The sequence below is a fragment of the Azolla caroliniana genome, unplaced genomic scaffold (genome assembly GCF_043228905.1).
Source record: "Azolla caroliniana isolate FFs.n. ecotype wild unplaced genomic scaffold, voAzoCaro1.0.p SCAF_18, whole genome shotgun sequence".
Lineage (NCBI taxonomy): Eukaryota > Viridiplantae > Streptophyta > Polypodiopsida > Salviniales > Salviniaceae > Azolla > Azolla caroliniana.
In genome coordinates, this window is record NW_028230453.1 from 15,437,825 (window position 1) to 15,458,935 (window position 21,111).

The 21,111-nt window shown below is 37.6% G+C and overlaps 2 protein-coding genes across 4 annotated transcripts; both read right to left on the reverse strand.

The window, feature by feature from the left end:
• Window positions 1–5,628: 5,628 nt before the first annotated feature.
• LOC147852506 (protein MOS2-like) lies at window positions 5,629–7,931 on the reverse strand. Its single transcript, XM_087334029.1, has one exon. It carries the CDS (start codon window positions 7,866–7,868, stop codon window positions 6,009–6,011), a length of 1,860 nt encoding a protein of 619 aa, XP_087190155.1. The 5' UTR covers window positions 7,869–7,931; the 3' UTR covers window positions 5,629–6,008.
• A 2,668-nt stretch (window positions 7,932–10,599) lies between these two features.
• Window positions 10,600–14,665, reverse strand: LOC147852507 (pentatricopeptide repeat-containing protein DOT4, chloroplastic-like). Of its 3 annotated transcripts, XM_087334080.1 has the most exons (3): window positions 14,468–14,664; window positions 13,865–13,995; window positions 10,600–13,769 (listed from the first exon to the last, which is right to left on the reverse strand). In XM_087334080.1, exon 3 carries the CDS (start codon window positions 13,644–13,646, stop codon window positions 11,526–11,528), a length of 2,121 nt encoding a protein of 706 aa, XP_087190206.1. In that variant the 5' UTR covers window positions 13,647–13,769; window positions 13,865–13,995; window positions 14,468–14,664; the 3' UTR covers window positions 10,600–11,525. The 3 variants fall into 3 exon arrangements, with proteins under 3 accessions (XP_087190206.1, XP_087190204.1, XP_087190205.1); XM_087334078.1 differs by having other exon boundaries at window positions 10,600–13,995; window positions 14,468–14,665; XM_087334079.1 differs by having other exon boundaries at window positions 10,600–13,979.
• Between the last annotated feature and the right edge of the window lie 6,446 nt (window positions 14,666–21,111).

Below are 21,111 nucleotides of genomic sequence, written 5' to 3' on the forward strand. Positions count from 1 at the left end.
TTTCCAAATATATTGAAACAAGACCGTCAATGTGTAAGCCAATCCTATAGTGACCGATAATTGCCAGGACCAAGATAGACTCCCATGGCCCCGCCCTGGCTTGAACCGGAGACCTTCAGTGTGTAAGACTGATGTGATGACCATCTACACCATGAGACCATGTGGGTATATGTTTTGTTGATCATCTTCGTTTGACCATTAGTGGTCATGCTTAAGTTGAATCAAAACCTTTTGCGCGCTAAACAATCAAATATATATAACAATTAACACGATAGCAATTTACAAGATGAGGCCTTCGTTGCCAAGAATACATGAACCCTATCTAATCTCTCTCACCAATTATGAACTAAACGAAGAAGTGTCCCGGAAAGGACCGTCAGAAATATTATTGACAAGGTCATATAAACAAATTAAAAATTAACTTTCTCCCGGGGTCGAACCGGAGACCTTCAGTGTGTTAGACTGATGTGATAACCATCTACACCATGAGACCTAGTGAGGTTAACAAAACTTTGAGTCCTTTAGCAAACGCGGAATATTTAAAAGATTAGTAGAACAAAATTGTTAATGGTAGCGAAAACTTTAATATTTAAAAGAGTAATGTAACCAAAAGCCACACTATCTTAGAATTGAATAACCTTATTTATGCTTTTTCCAAATATATTGAAACAAGACCGTCAATGTGTAAGCCAATCCTATAGTGACCGATAATTGCCAAGACCAAGATAGACTCCCATGGCCCCGCCCTGGCTTGAACCGGAGACCTTCAGTGTGTAAGACTCATGTGATGACCATCTACACCACGAGACCATGTGGGTATATGTTTTCCTGATCATCTTCGTTTGACCATTAGTGTTCATGGTTAAGTTGAATCAAAACCTTTTACACGCTGAACAATCAAATATATATAACAATTAACACGATAGCAATTTACAAGATGAGGCCTTGGTTGTCAAGAATACATGAACCCTATCTAATCTCTCTCACCAATTATGAACTAAACGAAGAAGTGTGCAGGAAAGGACAGTCAGAAATATTATTGACAAGGTCACATAAACAAATCAAAAATTAAATTTTTCCCTCACCATTCCATGGCCTCACCCGGGGTCGAACCGGAGACCTTCAGTGTGTTAGACTGATGTGATAACCATCTACATCATGAGACCTAGTGAGGTTAACAAAACTTTGAGTCCTTTAGCAAACGCGGAATATTTAAAAGATTAGTAGAACAAAATTGTTAATGGTAGCGAAAACTTTAATATTCAAAACGAGTAATGTAACGAAAAGCCACACTATCTTAGAATTGAATAACCTTATTTATGCTTTTTCCAAATATATTGAAACAAGACCGTCAATGTGTAAGCCAATCCTATAGTGACCGATAATTGCCAGGACCAAGATAGACTCCCATGGCCCCGCCCTGGCTTGAACCGGAGACCTTCAGTGTGTAAGACTGATGTGATGACCATCTACACCATGAGACCATGTGGGTATATGTTTTGCTGATCATCTTCGTTTGACCATTAGTGGTCATGCTTAAGTTGAATCAAAACCTTTTGCGCGCTAAACAATCAAATATATATAACAATTAACACGATAGCAATTTACAAGATGAGGCCTTCGTTGCCAAGAATACATGAACCCTATCTAATCTCTCTCACCAATTATGAACTAAACGAAGAAGTGTCCCGGAAAGGACCGTCAGAAATATTATTGACAAGGTCATATAAACAAATTAAAAATCAACTTTCTCCCGGGGTCGAACCGGAGACCTTCAGTGTGTTAGACTGATGTGATAACCATCTACACCATGAGACCTAGTGAGGTTAACAAAACTTTGAGTCCTTTAGCAAATGCGGAATATATAAAATATGAGTAGAAGAGAATTGTTCATGGTAGCAAAAACTTAAATATTCAAAACGAGTAATGTAATCAAAAGCAACACTATCAAAGAATTGAATAACCCTATTTATGCTTTTTCCAAATGTATTGAAACAAGACCACTTAAATATGCATAACTACTCATGTAATCAAAAGCTACACTATCTAAGAATTGAATAACCCTATTTATGTTTTTTCCAAATGTATTGAAACAAGACTGTCAATGTGGAAGCCAATTCTAGTGCGACCGTTAATTGCATGGACCAAGATAGATTTCTATGGTCTGGGCTTGAACTAGTGACGTTCAGTGTGTAAGACTTATGTGATGATCATCTACACCTCGAGACCTTGTGGGTATATGTTTTCCTGATCATCATCGTTTGACCATTAGTGACCATGCTTAAGTTGAATCAAAACCTTTGTCATTCTGAACAATCAAATATATATAACAATTAACACGATAAGAAGTTACAAGATGAGGCCTTGGTTGCGAAAAATGCAAGAACCCTATTTAAGAGCCCGGAATCCTAAGGGAAATACATCCATTTAGTAATTGCCACCATGAAGCCTTCATTATTGTCCTCCCATATGTTAAACCCTTGTTCTCAATGAAATATTGAACAATAGATATCCATGGTTGTGAGTTTGAACACGTCTTGTAATAATGAAAATCTACGAGCCATCATATGCTTAGATAAGTTCAATACTCTAGCTCCCCCCAAGCGCTTAGGAGTTGCTAGATGATTCCATGCAACCCAAGTGATTCCCATCTTCTCTCTCTCTCTCTCTCTCTCTCTCTCTCTCTCTCTCTCTCTCTCTCTCTCTCTCAGATCAAAGTTAATCCCTATTATCGGCTCAACCCCATGACCTGTTGTAATTTGTCCTACATGCATCAATTTTCTTTCTCTCATTCCGTAATTTGAATTTTGAAGAAGGGTATCTCTTTAGAACTCACTAAGGTCGTTGCTTCATTCTCTAAAAGAAGCTTTAAAACTAGATTAGGTACAAAAAACACTATATGAACACACACTTTAAAGCACAACCATATGAACCAACACCATGAAAAGTGAAGGCTTTCCCTGAGAATTAACACACTGATTCATGACATATAAATAAAGTCAAGGAGCATTAATTTGCAGTACAGTTTTGTTAATGTTGTTTTTACTAAGGACATCTCCTTACAAGTGGCCTTTACAAACATCATACATGGGTCAGGTTTATTGTACGAAGGCTGTATACATTATTGTCAAACTCTGGAGATTATTCTGGCACATCCCTTGAAGTGGCATCTAACCTGCCATATGAAAAACTATCCACATATGTGTGATACATTGGTGCGTTCAAGAGTCCGTGGTCGAAGCTGTGTTAAATACCAAAGACTGATCAAGAGAAAAATCCATATATTGAACCTGCACATTCAGGTTACTTTCATCAATGCAGGAGTTGAGATATCACAAAGCTCATGCATGTTTTCAGATATAAAACTGTATTGGGAGATGGATACCATAGTTCCTCAACAGATATTGATTTCAACTACGCTAACATTGCAAAAAGACCATTTATTGGAAGAACACCGGTTTGAATGCCTTTAGGGATCTCAGTTAAATGAAGAGGGGAAACCTACATCAAGGATTCATGAATGGGACAACCCTCATTACCTATCATGGTCAACCCCTCCCTATCACACAGCCCACTAACCATGCACCCTCACTGATCAAAGCATGATTTCAGAACACTCTAGATAAGGATATGTTCTCAAATATGAACAGATGGCATAAGTTTGTTAACCATTCGAATGACCAGAAACCAGGACCAAGACTAATGGTAGAAGTCACCCCACAAAGGCATTGAAATGAGAGCTCTTGTATATTACATAATAAGACAATAACGACAGCATAATGCTAAGCATTTCAAACTGAAATGCTTATACTAGTCAATACCATGTTATATCCTGAAAAGCAGCATGCTTCTAAAAAGGAAATCAACAGATGTAAAAATATCATCTCCAGAAGAGAAAACATGAACTGGGCAATTAAACACGTATCTGTTGGAACTGAAAAGATGACAATGATTCAAGCAAAGAGAGGAAAATACAAAGTGTATGAAGAAACGACACATGCATAAACAATCATATCAAATACCATTTGATGAGCTAGATTTAACTAGAGGAAAGATACTTCAATATTTGGGATTAAGAAAATGCCTTCTAAAGTAACCCAGCAAAGCATAGTTAGAAATACTACCTGCATCCAGATACACATTTAATGAAGCTCACTTGATACACATTGCATATATACAATGGTAAAGAGAATAGATAATAGAGGGAAAGTCAAGAATGCCATGAAACAGGGTATCCCTGGACAAGGGAAAAAGGAACCACGTCAAAATCTATAATGTAAAAGAAATCTAAATGACTTCAAAGCTTTCAAAAATTTTAACATCATTGACTATTGTTAGTAGAAATGGTGAAGGATAGAGGAAAATAAAATCCAGAAATTGCTAGTGGAGCAAGAAAATTTAAGTCAAATGCTAAAAATTATAATGAAAAAGAGGAAGGAGCGAGAAGGCCTGGAGTGTGTAGAAGGAATGGTAAAATAATTACTGTAAAACTGCAAAAGAAGTTTATCAGGAAAGAGGGGGAGATTGGACTGCATAGAAGAAAGGTAGTATAAAAATGGTTGAAAAAAACATTAAAATAGCAAGGAAAGGGGAAACAGAAGTACTCAGAAATTGGTAGAGCAAGTAAATTCAGGCCAAATGCTAAATGGAAGGAAAGAGACGCAGGAGTGAGAAGGAAGCTGCAGTACATAGAACAGAGAGCGGAATGACCACTGTAGAACTAAAAGAAGTTAACATAGTTTTGGAAAAAAAATGGTTACAGATGAACAGATATATGAGGAGGTTGCAACACGTAGAACAAAGGAATAAGCCACCATAAAAATCGGAAAACAAATCCATACCAGAAGGAGCAAACAAAATACACCTACCAACCATAGAGCTTTCTAGTATGCCCTAGCTTTACTAGACCCTAAAGGGTATATTTGAATGAATTTACTGTTTTCTAAATGATTACTGGAAACATTAGACATGGACCTTCCTGGCATGCCCTAGCTTTACTAGACCCTCAGGAGTATATTTGAATGATTTACTGTTTTCTAAATAAGTGACAATGCTGTTCTCTTCTACTTGTTCTCAATAAATTGTTCTCTGATTGTTTTGTAACAATCATATTGTTGCTTTCAGCAGAGATTCTTAAATGTCACTTGTTTAATATTATTATTGAATTACCAGTCATGTATACTCCAGTTCTCCATGTTTAAGAATGTGTTGTGTCTTGCTAGGAGAGTACGCTGCCTAGAGGTAGATCAGAGTGTAGGAGTTAAGAAGGTGATATGATGATATGTAAAACTATGTGCTTTAGAGGACAATAGTGGCCATATGTTGTTCCAAGTAATACAGATTAACACAAACAGACAGAGAATGAACAGAGTCTGTGATCTTTCTCAAAGACAGTAATAGAGGATTAACCTTCACCACCTATAGCATGAATAGAAGATAGCTCCGCTTACATGCAATTTATAAGCATAGGTACATGCCCTACAATCACATGTACACTTGATGCCCATACATCGATCGCTATACAATCATCTTAGCGGCCATTTGAACTAACCGGATAACAAAATGAAGACAAACAGAGACAAAGAGGTAAACCCATGTTTAAATCAACTCAATAATTATAGAAGAATCTGAGCCAATCAAACATATAATATGTTACTGTGAAAATAAAGAATAACATATGCTTCTTTGATATACAGACTTTAAGTAGGACAAAGTAATGGCATTCCTTCACAGCAAAATTATACCACCTTACACGAGATAAAGCCTGTAATAAAGCTAAGCAAGCATGTACTATATCTCATCTCTCATTTAGATGAAATAATTTATCTGTTCTAAGCTGAATGCTTACATAGCGTTTAAAAACAAAGAAGAGGCACGTTATATATCACATTTTATCTGATGTTAAAATTTCCAAAGAGCACTAAAATACACAACAGAATTGGTTCTTTAATTCAGTATCAAGCTGCAACCAAAATTCCATTGAAAATTGATGTACCATTTGGAAATCTTCAATGCTCTATTTCGTCTATTGTGCCAACAAATTCGGCTAGATGATCCAGATCAAGAGTAAACAGTTCATAAGTCTCATCTATTTGCACAATCCCAACACCTTTATCAGATATTCGTTCTTGCAACCTCCCTATCTGACCACGGTGTTTTCCTCCCACAACCAATACACGTCCTCCTCCTTTAGGTAATGCTGTCTCCAGATGCTCTTCCTTTACATCTTGAAGTATCTTCCCACCATCATCCATTTTAACATCACAAATGGAAGGGCTGATAACATCGACTATACAACCTTTTTGTAGGTACCACTTCCCTCCATATTCAGTTTTGTGGATGACTTTCACACGAATATCTCGAGTAAGCCATGATTGTGTAGATTTTGCTACAGATTTAGACTCTTGCAATATATCCTCGTCCATCCTCCTCTGACTGTTTTTCAATTCATCATACTTCCTTTTTTCATAGTTTCGTTTCTCTTCTTTGCCATCTCTTTTGCTCTTGTATCTATCACCAGAGTATATATCATCCTCTTGATTCCTGTATTCACCTTTCCTTCCATCTATATCATCATCACCATGCTTTTTCCGGCTACCCTTCGACTGTTCATTCTCTTTACTAGAACTCTTTGAAGTTAATTCTTCTCTCTTTTTCTCTTCGTTTCCATATTTATCTCTTGTTCCCTCCTTTGCACCGATTCCAACCCTCTCATTATGCAATTTCTGGATGGCTTTTTCTTCTTCCAAAGATCCTACTTCCGCTAGCTCTTCCCTTCTCACAACTATTCTCTTTCCACCATCTATAAGTACAATAGTATAAGAATCACCCTTCACTTCCGCGATCTGACCTCGAAAACCACTATATTTTCCAGAAATAAGACACATAACCCTACCAATAGAAAACTTAGTTTTCTTGTGTTCTCCTGGTTTTCGATACTTTTGCACTTTCTCTGGTTTAGGAGCCGGAATGGCTCCAAGACCTTCTCTTCCTACTCTCCTAGCACGTTCTATAGGAGTGGCAACAGTTGTACAATTTCTTCCTATAGGTTTTCCTTTTTCCCATCCCATTCCTCTAAGCAAAGCTTCCCCGAAATCTTCAACAGATACATTCTCGTAAGCTTCCATGGAAGTTTCTTCAGGAAGAGAAGCTACTTCTTCTCTGAACTTTCTCAGTTCACGTTCTTGAAAAGAGACAAGAGAATCTTCATTATTTTCCACTAAAACTTCGTATCCATTTCTATTCCCATTCACAGTTCCATCTTCCTCTTTAGAAACGAATTGGGGTCCTTTCCTATGTTCATCCTCATTTCCATCTTTAGCAACAAGATTTGATCCTTTTCCATCTTCATTTCCATCTTTAGCAACAAGATTTGATCCTTTTCCATCTTCATCTCCTCCTTTAGCAACAAGATCGGATCCTTTCCTCATCACTAATCCATACTGTACGGAAGGTTTAGGCCCAACAGAGAGACTATCTGTTTCAAAACGCGCTTCGGTAGATGCTAGGAGGTCTGATTCAACCATTATATTCTTCATACGCTTCTCAGGACGCCACGAATTCTCGAGCAAAGGTATAACTTTCACAGGTCCGTCGCTAGGTTTTCTTCCTTTCCCATCAAACTCCGTCACATATTCTACTTCGTTTTCTTGAAGCTGAACTGCCCTAGGAAACAGTGGTGGACGAGCTGCAGAAGACGAAGAAGAAGATTTCAAAGAGAATTTCATGAGTACCTTGGTGTCTGAAGGAGGAGGAGGAGGAGGAGGAGGCATGGACGTCTCCGGCGAGCTTGATTTGGCTTTGGTGTGGATATTCTTCTCTGATGACGCAGTTTCTTCGTCTGCTCGCTGCTGGAGGTTTTCCGCCATAGCTTTTCTCTCTCTCTCTCTCTCTCTCTCTCTCTCTCTGGCTCTCTTGTCTCTGTTTTTTTCTCCTTAATTTTTTCTTCTGAGAACAGAAGGGGGCTTTTTTTTCAATTGCAATTTTGGTAAATATCAAAACATACCCCTACCACTCTTCGATTGTAGTTTTGTTCCCGGACATGGGCATGGTTTCGGCTCAAACCGAATAAACCGCAGTTTCTTACTATTGAAACTAAACCGTTTTAAAAAACATGAACCTGAACCAAACCGTTAAGCCACGATTTCGCGGTTCGGTTCTGTTTGGCTTCAATTTTTTCCTAAATGGTTTGGTTTAAATGGCTTGAGAGTTCATAAACGGTTTGGTTTAGTTTTTGTTTTAGATCAATGGTTTGGTTCAGTCCAGTTCGGTTTCAAGATAAAGAAACTAAACCGAACCGAAATCAAACCATGCCCATCCAACACTTTACTCATCGAGTCAGACATGCAATCGTGATGGCCAGTGGTTGAAAGCATGTGTCCTATTGCAACTCGTCCTAGCAATCGGAACATTGTGCTCCTCCCGTTACATCTTCCCCCCCCCCGTATGTTGTTGCCTGGTCGAATCGAACAAAACCATTATTACTATTGTGTGACTTGATTATCCATGGGGCCCATTGTTTTGATTATCACGTAACGTTATTCTATCATTGACTTGTTTAGATCGACTACGAACGAGCCAAAGATTGGGTTCATTATGCATGGAGCCCCTTGTGATAATTACACGACATTATTTGATCATTGATCTATTTAGATCAACTACATACGAGCTAGACATCGTGTTCATTATGCATGGGGCCCTTTTGCTGTGATTATCACACAACGTTATTCGATCATTGACCTATTTAGATCAACAATGAATGAGCAAGAACCAAACTTGAGTTCGCATCCCAAAGTGGGAAAGCCGTACAAAAGCCCCCTTAGTTTATAATCGTACACCCTAATGAATGAGGCAACCTAATTAGATTTCCCTTAGTTTATTATCGTGCACCCTAATGAATGAGGCAACTTAATTAGATTTTCAAGCAACCTAATCATACCTACTTATCTTATTAAACATATTGCAACCTCAAGCACACACTTTCTTTAATCAATTTTTTGTTTCCCTTTTATCTTTCCTTGATTCTCAACATTAATTGAATGTGTCACTTTCATTTCCCCCTTTTTACTAAGGTTTGGGTTTAAGAAAAGTATCTCCTACTTTTTTCATGGTATGATCAAGGATATTTTTTATGCTGATGTAAAAACACTAAGGCTATATTCAGTCTTACCCGAAATGTGAAGGATAGTTATGATATCTTCTCATTTTTATTAAAACGGGGAAGAAATCAATCAACAAGATTAAATTTCATTACCGTAACATTTAAACGTATGCTCCTACAACCAACACCATTTGAGCCCTACTGCGCATATAACAAATGGAGTGTAAAATAGAGGCATGATGCCAAGATATATCTTTTATCTGATAAAAGGGGGCAAGTTTGTTTATACATGGCATAGGCTCTTTTGAATTCAAGGTAATCTTGGTCAAAGGATGAAATCACATGGATTGACATTCGATCATATGGAAGGATATTGATATTCTCTTTTCCATTGTTGACTGGCAAGATGATGTCATGTGCCAAGGACATTATGAGTTCTTGGTTGTTCAAGCAAGGTATGTGAGGCTAATCTAGCAAGAAATTATTGTTGCAATGAAAGTTGGATGGAGAATTTCTCCTTTGGTAGTTGTACATTGGATAAATTTACAAGTCATTCAGCATATAATGCACATGCATTACCATTTTCGTTTACCAAGATTGTTAAAATGCACCATGTTAAATTCAAGTCTAGTTGTGTCCAATGACAACATGTTCCATTTTCAAGAATCCATGTGGCCTTTGTTTGTTCAATGTAAACTACCCCTAAAGCAAAGATACGATGTGATAGTTTTCCACTTGTATAATGCCTTTGAAAAGATTTTGCCATATGTGAAAGTTTAGTATACGTTTAATAGCCAAATAATGTACACTTTTTTTCTTGTGGTTGTAAAAACTTTAAAGCGATTGTCTTTCGAACATTGGCAAGTATAAGATTTTTATAGGATATTATACCTTCTAAGCTCTTCCTAGCCAAGGAAAAGCTTTGGTAGATGGTAGGTGACATGACACACACCTAAAGTTGGCACAGAAAACATTCATTGGGTTTGATCCTTAGCAAACCCGGTCCATGGATCTTGATTTCATCCGCTTCACACATCTACAACATCTTCGGAAAAGATATTTAGCTATAATCCTCCCTGTAGAAGTGTTCATAGATTGCAAACACCCGAGAAATTGGACTAACAAGTTGAGAGTTATGCGCAATGAAATTCTTGAGAGCACATTGATTCATATCAATCCCACACCTATAATATAAACACATACGTGTAGATTAAAATAAGTTGACGACATTGTGTACTTCATTAATCATTCTCCTTTCATACATTCTTGTAGCCATATTTTGCACCAAGATTAGTGCAAACTGCCTCTTGCACCCAGTGCAATATGGGATGCATGTAAGCCCCTTGAAAGTTGGCCCAACTTTGGCTTGGGCCATTGTCTTTGGTAGATGTAAGCCTTGTTTATTCATTGCTCAATGAAACTTGTTTAATGTACCCTAGCACTTCTATGTCCTATATGCTTCTATTATAATCTTGCACATGTCCATCATGACCCCACAATGCCGTTGAATTCTCATTTTCTATTGAGTCCATTTGGCCAACTGTTGCATATTGTGTCAGTGACTATCAACATCAACATCTGTTGTCAAGAGCTTAGACTCCTAAGCTCACAATGTTCCAGGAAACCACATGAATTGAGGCTCGGTGCCACAAAGGGATTGGCATGCATCTCTTCACAACATAATGCAAAGCAAAAACCATTAAGCATGGCATTATCTTGCAAGTTTCTAAATGGAATGTGCCACCCTTAATTATTTAGAATAATCTAGATAGGACCCATCCAGTTGAACTGCCATGTTACCAAGAAGGATTCCAAACTGAGGTTGAAATAGTGCATCCAGTATCTAACCTTGAGATGCTTGTCACATGTTCTATGTTCATTGATGAACCATCAATGTGCCACTTCATGCATTGCTCATCTCAGAATTGACACTATTTATCAATTTATTATTGAAATTCCATTACCTCATATGCACTAGACTTTCCATAAAATTGTACAACTCATGCATTCAGCAGTGCCACTTCTTTATAAGGGAGTTACTCGATAGACACAAGAATGTGATGACCATATTTAATCTCATTTGTGCCCTTGCCTGCAAAAACTTTGAACATTGTGCCTTCATATCACGTCATTGTCATTGCTTTTGGCAAATCTTTATCCTGTGAAAAATGATCCGTTTCCAAATGGAAATCTTGACCATATGTAGGAAATAGAGAATTCACAGGAGGGATGGCATCATTACAATGCTCCCATATCTTATGAAAACATTATCGTTGGTTAGAAAGACTTTTCTTTTATAGAGAAGGGTAAATGCATGCGTGAGCACAATAGATGAAGTTTTCACCATGGGTGATCACGATTTAAAGAATGTTGTTTCCTTCCCCTTTGCAGGATGCATGTCAGAAACGTTTTGGGCGGCTTCATCTTACTCATCAAAAGAAAGATCTACAACCAAATCCAGTTGTGGCAAGTATGCAGAACCCTTAATTAGGCGGCTCAATCTTTGGAACTTACAGAACAGGAAATCATTCATTGCATCTCCCACAACGAATTCATGTACCTTGTTATCCACTTCAATCCAAGTTGTCCCACGTTTCTTTTGAGCACCGACACGTTTCCTAAGAGCCTCTAACTTCTCAGCTTCTTCCCACATCCCAGCGTCAGCATATATGTTCGAAAGGAGGATATATGCTGATGCATCATCAGGATCCAATTTTTGAATTTCATTAAAACATCTTTTTCCAAGATCCACATCACAATGTGTTCTACAACTATTAAGCAACGAGGTCCAAATGATCGAATCTGTTGAAACTGGCATGGTGGTAAGTAGTGAGGTGGCCTCCTTGAGATGTCCCACACGACCAAGAAGGTCAATAATGCAATTGTAGTGTTCAATCGTCGGAGTGATACCATGCTCATTGACCATCATCTTGAAGTACCGGTGGCCTTCATTTAGAACCCCAGCATGTGTACAAGCAACAAGAAGACTAGTAAATATCCCATCATGTGGCTTTATACCTTGCTTTTGCATATTCTGAAGGCAATTACTAACTACCTTGAGGTTGCCACATCGTGCATATCCTGACATTATTGCAGCCCATGATACAATATCTTTAGCATGCAATCGATCAAATGCTCGTGCTGCTTCCATCAAGGTTCCAAGTTTAGCGTACATATCAACTAGTGTGTTACCTATTTCTAGATCATTCTCAAAATCACTTGTCATGATCTGATAATGAACCTGCCTCCCTTGTTTTATCGCCCCAGTGCTACCGCATGCTTTTAAAACACACAAAAATATCACTTTATCTGGCTCTACACATTCCTGCCACATCTCCTCATATAGGTCTAATGCAGATAGCCCATGTCCATGTTCAGCGCAACCCAAAATTATCGCCCCCCAAGAGATTACATCTCGATATTGCATTGCTCGAAATACCTTCTCGGCCTCCTCAACCCTTCCACACTTTGCATACATATCCACAAGCTTATTGGCAATGGCCAAATCTGATTCAAAATCCTGCTTGATTATCTGATCATGTACCATCATACCACGGTCAAGAGATTCTAAGTTTGAACATGCATTCAAAACAGGTAAGAAAACTATCAAATTAGGTTTTACTCCATCATGTTGCATCCTGTCAAATAGCTCAAGGGAAACAGGACCCAGAGCAGATCCACCATAGCCACTAATCATTGCACCCCAAGAAACAACATCCCGATTGGTTAGCTTCTCAAAAACTGCATGAGCATTTTCTAGATCTCCACATCTTGCATACATATCAACCAATGTATTTTCTAAAACCTTGTCAGGTAAAAATCCACTCTCCACAATTTGTTTATGTATCAACATGGCCTGCTTAATAGCTTTTACAATACCACAAGCCTTCATAATGCTTAAGAATGCTACTCTGTCTACTTCAACACCACCTTGGTACATTTTCCCAAGCAACTCCATTGCATAATGGCCATCCCCATGCTGGGCATAACCAGCAATTAGTGTAACCCATGACACAGAATTTCGATTCTTCATCGTTTCAAATACATTGTGTGCATCTAACAAGCAACCAGACTTAGCATAAATGTCCACGAGAGAGCTAGAGATAAACAAATCATATTCATGCCCATGGCGAATCACCTGTTCATGAATCTTCCTTGCTTGTCTTGCTGTATTAGTACTACAACATGCTTTCAATGTCGAGATGAAGATCACTCTATCTGGTATGATGCCTTCACATTGCATGTTTTCAAATAGTTGAAGAGCATGTAAACCTTTTCCTTGAGCTGTATATCCAGTTATCAATGCACACCAGGATACTACATCTTTGCAAGGCATTGCATCAAACACACAATGTGCTTCTGCAAGATTACCACATTTGGCGTAAACATCGGCAAGAGAATTAGCAACAACATTGTCAGATTGATAGCCACTTTTGATCAGGCTATCATGAACAATTCTGGTATACAATGCACAACTCAAATTTCGGCAAGCTTTCAAGGTGGATAAGAATGTGATCTTATCAGGTTGTATACCCTTCTGTAACATATTATGGAATAACTCAAAAGCTCTTTCATCTTCTCCGAGCTTTGTATGTGCAGAAATAACTGCGCTCCATGTGTAAACAGTTGGTTGCTTGACATTACGAAAAGCTTCATCAGCTTCGAGTAACTTATTACATGAGGCGAACATTCGAATGAGATGATCACCCCAATATGCATCACAATCGAGTCCATATCTTTGGAGATGTGATTGAATTTGCTTACCTGATATCACATCCTTCTTCTTGATGCTTTCTTGAAGGAGGGCAAAGACATCACTATCCTTGGTAGACTTCCTTTGTCGTGATACTGGTTCAAAACCTTCATCAGCAACAAGGTTCTGCAAGCAAAACGCACTACCAAAATAGAACATAGTTGAAGAAGAAAAAAAAAAGATAATATGATGTAAAAGGCACCACTAAAAATAGAACACAGTTCAAGAAAGATAATATGATAAGATGAAGCAGAGATTCTGTTCAAATTCCGTCCCTTAACATAACATCCCACATTTAACCTATCATTCGACACTAATTTAACCCATCGCTTATCATAAAATCCCACATTTAACCTATCATTTGACAATAATTTTTCACCCATCATTCAAAGTAACATCCTACATTTAACCTATCATTCGAAAATAACTTAACCCATCATTCAACACATCATTTGTCAAATAATTTTAATCTCTTTCATGCAAAACACAAAAACAAAAATGTTTATACACAGAATAAAGCAGATCCTAAAAGCTTTCAAGCATCCATTGTTAACCTACCTAAGCCAAAACCCAAAACACACTCAGAGAGAAACAGTAATTTTTCTAAGAGATACCTTCTGGCGGTTGCGGTTGCGTGGATTGGATGCGATTTGCAGAGTGGCAAACCATCCCTTGAACCTCTCATGCTCCAGTAGGAACAATAGAAAGGAAGCATTTGTTCATGAAATCATCATGAGCAAGAAGACTTGTCGTTTATTATATTTACTAAAATACCCCTAGATAGATATATGGATGGACAGATAGACTTGCGATTATACGCGTAGATAGACTCACAATTATACATGTAGATCGACTCTTGATTATACGCATTGATAGACTCTCGATTATTCGCGTAGATAGACTCCCGATTATACACATAGATAGACTCTCGATTATACGCATCGATAAACTTTGGATTATAAGCATTGGAATTGAGAAGAGAGAGAGAGAGAGAGAGAGAGAGTGTGTGTGTGTGTGTGTGTAGGGGAGGAAGAGTAGATCGGATTGACAATGCATGGAAAACATACTCGAATGTGGTCGAATGAAAGCACATCATAAACTTTACATCATACCCACCAACATAACTTCTATTAACCTAGCTCCTAGTTTTGACAATGTAGGTTGCGAAATATTGTTTTCTCAGAAGGCGTATTCATTGCCTATTGTAAAACAAGGGTCATAATCCATACTACTCTAAATGGGTTCTACAAACACAATCAATTGTAGCATATGATGGGAGTTAATGATTTTGTCAATTGGGACAATAAAGACTCTACATGACTTTCAAAGCAAAACACAACATAACATTTAATAAATATTCCAACAAGATAAGAAACAAACTTTCCAATAAAGATAAGTTGGCTCTTGTACTTGGAGCATAAGCATATAACAATGATGCAAAAAATACTTTGTATACCTCGCACACACGAACTATTTTTCTAAAACCCAAGACTACATAATTTTAGAGCATTGTCATGGGCACCTCTCCTAAGGGCCACATCTCGAGGCTTGCTTTTGGTGGTCATATTAGTATCTTACGCCAATCCATGCTTCAACTACAACTTATCTATCATCCTCATTTATAATGCATGCCAAGCACGATAAGCTAAAGGGAGCAAAATTGTGCCCCTCACCGTTGATTGACGAGTATAAGATTATCATCATCACTTAACATTGCACAATGCAAACTCCAATTTGAACAAGTTAGTTTGATTGTGCGCATAGGTTTGTTACTCATTGCATTTGGATGGAGATAAAAGGACCCCAATTTTCAGTAAGATTCATTTGATCAAATAAGTGTTATTGCTTTGCTCCTCATTTATTATGATGAAGAGGAAACATGTGCCTTCAAATCTAATCTAAATATATAAAATAGCATACACTTTGCGACATTGATGTTTGAAGTGCCCAATTTATTGTTGACAACACAACAACTCATGGGGATATGTGAATCTAATGATATTCCTCTTAATTTTGAGAACCAAATTGGTAAGCATTATCATTCTATAGCACCATGGAAAACACTAATTCTCAATTTGAAATGAAAATAATTTAGATTTCCAACCACGATGATTTGCTACATTCGTTGTGCATAATTGTTTAGTTCATACATGGTAAATGAGATAAAAGGTCAAGACACGTGTGCCCAAATTACATTACATGTAGATTTATATAAACTTGACTCACCTATATAACATTACTTAACTAATAAACCTAATTTTTTCTTGATTATGGCTCCTAGTAGTTTGAAAATATATGCTAATGGCAAGAATTGAAGGGCCCATATGCATATAGTATAACAAATAATGTGAAATGGTAACTCAATGTTAGATTGAAGCAATTAGATATGTTGTTCATTGAAATGCACACAATCAACATGACAAACTCGTCATTAATATAAACTCAAATGTGAGCAATGCTTAAATGTAAGTAGTTTATTTATTCATCGACATCAAACCAATGATGGCAGTGTTACAAAAAAATTGAACACAAAATACCTTGTAGTAATGATAATGATAAACCTGTCGTAAGGTGCTCAACATCAAACAAGTAGCTAATATAAAGAGCATTACTGAAGTAAAGAGATTGATTGCAATCTGTTTCTATGTATTGGGTTGGTCATTGGAGCAAGAAAAAAGTAACAAAAGTAGATGAAAGGAGAGAGAGGAGAATGGATAAGACATAATCAAGATGATGATGTGCTCCTCCCGAAGACTCAAAACCAGTGAAAGGGGAAGGGGATGGGGATGAGGATGAGGATGGTTGAGCCATGACACAGTTAGTATCCACCATCATCACAACCATTATGGATGACATCATCATCATCATGGACATTACCATGATATCTTTTACATTTGGGGTAGTGGACGATTTGTTAAGAAAAGCCATTGGTAACTTGTGATGGTGGTGGTGGTGATTAGTTTTGCTTTTGTTGAGGCAAAGCTTAGAGATGCACAATTCTGTGTACTGGCCTTCGAAAACTTTATTAGTTTTTGTGTAAAAAGGCATGGAAGGTGGTGTAATAGTTAGCTCTTTGGTTGTTGGGGTGTGTGTGTTTAAATAGAGAGAACTAGGAATGGGTCCCAACATTTGGGACTACACCAACTATAACTTCCCCTCCCTTTAAAAGTCTAGGTAGATGTCGTTTGTTTTAATCAAAATTGTTAGACGTTGAAATTCCCAGGTAGAATGGCAATATTTTAACTTCCATGTTTCTCCATGAAGGTTGAATAATTTATTCATTATTTGAGCAAATATATTGACAACCAATATCATGTTATTCTAGATTGGTTGTTGCTACATCCATTATAAAAGTTTACATTTGGACCACACCAACAACTTTCTCTTATTTCTAAAGGATGCCACTTCTTTTTTCAATCTAAGTTTGTGCTCGTAATACTTGGCCTTCTCCCTTTCTTTCCTTCCACACTTAGATTATTAAACTATATAGCTCTCAAGAATACCATCTGTCATTTTGAATCTTGGACTATATTGGTTTCGTGAATGACACATGCCATTTTTCTTTATGTAACTACATATATTCATGTTATTTTGGAGGATGCCCTTATTTCGATTTTGGTTCTCCCTTATCCCTCACCCTTCATCCATATGTGCGGCATGGACATGTGGCTCCACTCACACACACACACACCACCTATTCACACTATTTTAGATGATCGTGTTGTTTGATTTACATCTTCCTTACTCCCATTCCTTCATCTCTTGGAAACTTGGAATGGATTGCATCGTTTAGTGAATGGCACATGCGATTCCTCTTTAGGGAATGAGATAATATTTAACATGACAGTTTCTCAATTAATCTCTACTACAAGTGTGAATATGTGAGATTGACAAGCAAGCATGCGATATTTGGGTAGGGGAAGGGAAAACACACATTGCACAGTATTTCCGATGATGTCCTTGTTTTACTAAATTAGAGTATTTGTTTCCTTGTCTTCCTTGATCACTTGGAAACTTGGAATGGGTGGGATGCATAGTTTAGTGAATGACCATTCAATGATTCACACTATTTCAAATGATACCTTTTTTTGCTTGAGAGCCTTTGCTTCCCTCTTTTCCCTCATCTCGTGGGAACTTGGAATGGGTTGCATGGTTTAGTGAATGACCATTCAATGATTCACACTATTTTAGATGATGCCCTTGTTTTAATTTAGGATCTTGCATACCCCCACTTCTTTCATTGCTTAGAAACTATTAGATTAATAGCCATTAGATTATTCGCACTATTTCAAATGATGCACGATTTAGTGAATGGGCATTAGATGATTCACACTATTTCGGATGATGCTCTTGTAGGGGAGGGGATAAGTTTTTCATTACTACTCTAGCATCTCTCCCAATGTACGAATTTATAGTAGTTTATAGAAATTAGTGGCAATACTCGAACGTAAACAACTAGATTAACAAGACATCGGGCTACCTCATTAAAAAGTTTTTATATCACAACACATTGTACCAAAGTGTGATGATTTGACTTCATCATTTGTTTACAATTTTTTTTTGCATAAGTTGATGAATCTCTTGATTGTACCCCAAATTCCCGTGTTCTTTGCTCAAGTAACTGTTAGTACTAAAAGTATCCCTCCAATACATGTCTTAGCACTCCTAGATTCTGGAGCTGTGAGCCAAGTTGTATTGAAGCAATAGTGTGCATGGAGGACAAAGGGATAAAACTCTAGCATGTATTAATGAGTATTATTTCTTGTTTTGAGAAGAATATGGTTTTGTAGTTTGGTGCAACAAATGTAATATATGTGAAACACGAGCTTGCATACCTGTCTCAAGTTGGGATATACTAGCTTTGGGAAAACGCCTCATTCAAATAGGAATCTATCGATGCATTGTGAAGCAAATGTGATGCATCACATTTTTCAAAAAAATATTTGTATCTTCCATTCATATGGAACTAATTTTTTTTTATCCATGTCTTTTGAATCATTTTACTTGCTTCCCATGTGACTATAGGAAGTCAATGTGAGGGGTTTCTTAAATCTTGTGCATGTACTCAATCATATTTCCATGGCCATGATATCAATGGATGTTATATGTGGTTTCGAGAAGTAGTAACATGTATATCATGTGTGGCTTGAATTGAAAAAATTCATTAGCAAGCCCTTTTGGACATTTTCAAACTTTTACCACGTATACTAATGAATGCCATATCCCCATACCTCAACTTAAGAGAGAGAGTGATTATGTTAGATTAGATTTTGACTTATGAGATCAAACAAACATAACATCTTTGATCAAATCCTTCGTAAGTAGGGGCTTAATACATTGTAATAAAAGATCTCTATGTGAAAATTATGCGCACACATATATTCCTCATTATTGGAGAGTTATGTAAGACTCTTAAATTATCATGCATGTCTAACAAGTCATCATGTTTTTTGTGAATCACCTTATATATTAAACATGTGAGCATTGATATTCATCCTCCCATAGATTTTTATTGCATACCTTACATATATTCACACTTTTGCGATGATTCAATGTTGTTGTCACGTAAATGCACATATATGTGCTACTCAAGTGGAACCAAGCCTCAAGGGGAACCTGAATTGAGGAGGACATTATCTCGTGTGTGAAGATCCCGATTCAAGTCGGGTGGAGACAAATTTCCTTGGACTTGGGGATCCCCAACGTCGTGGATCCATTGGCCTTGTGAGCTCCTTGGTCTCCTAGGCTCACCTCAATCATGGGCTCACGGGTTGACGCCATGATTCAACCTCTCTCTCACACACAACAATAATGTTTGAATTGCCAAACATGGGATTAGGGTTGATTAAACTCGATACAACAAGATTAAGGATGTAAGATTAGGGTTGTAAGAAATAAAATAAAAGGATAATTTAGGGTTGTAAGAAATCCTTTTATACATATTAGGGTTTACAAAATGGTTACTGAATGATTACAAACATGATTACAATGGTTTACAATGATGAATACAATGGAATGAGGGATGAAGAACTCTAAGTTTTAGTGGCCCGAGCTCACGAACAACAATGATTAGTCTTTAGTTATTGTAGGTTTCCACACTCTCTTTTTGTTTGCATCTTTTCTCCATCTCATGTCCCTCTTCTGCCACCTCTCCAAGAGAGACAAAACCTTAGAATTTTTAACACCAAACCCTAATAGAAGTAGAATGATGCCAAAAAGTGATCCAACTTCCACTTCCGCAATCCACAACTCACCCAAAACCCCTAAAAACTCTAGAATGAACAAAATAGAAAAGAACTAAGAAGAAGAAAATATGAAGAAATCCTAAAACTTCGAAAATGAAGACCCAAAACACATGCATTAATTGATACTTAAACCCTACACCTCTTTATACACAATTTATGGCCTTAACAACTAGATTGGTTACTTTTCATTGTTATATTTAATTTGTAATAAATTTACATATATACATTATGTGGATGCCCCTTTTTCCCTTTTTATTTATTTCCCTCTTTGGACATGCCACATCATGACAACACTAGCTCAACACCTAACTTGCGTGAGCAAGTTTGAAAAAATGTTAAGGGCTCTTCTAGGGCCAACGCTCATGGGGCAGTGAGAAGTATCTAGATACATTCTAGCATTGTTTCCTTGTCTTGGGGCCAACATTGATGGTTAAGATTCACAATGTAATACTCATACTCCAATGAGTTTTTATTGCATTCCTTACATACCTTCATAATTGGGTGATGATATGACATCTAACTTGCATGAGCATGTTTGATGAAGAGTAAAGGCTCTTTAACTGAGAGCCATGGTGTCGTGAAGAAAACCGGCCCTAAGAGGAATCAAGGAATTAAAGGCGTGAACCCGCCCTTGCACAAGTATGCGCGAATTAATACACTATGCATAACTAGGAATAGGACGGCAGATGTAAATATACTAGATATGACATATTTATTAGCTAGGAAATCAATGCGTATCTTTGTCCGAAGGGACAAAGAATAAAGTTGACGTGTTTTGATGTAACGGCCTCCTCGGCGACCTATAAAAGGGAGGGGAGAAGAAGAAGAAGGGATCGTGTTTTGGCGAGGACAAGGTGCTGTCGGACTGGGTTTCGAGCTCTCTCCTCCTCTATTGTTGCTCTCCACTCTGTTTGAGGTCGGTTGCCTCTGTTGCGTGTAAGCTCGCGTGCTTCCAACAGAGGCTCCATCGTGCGTTCTCTGTGTTGCGTGTGTGTGCGTGGGTTCTCTGTGCT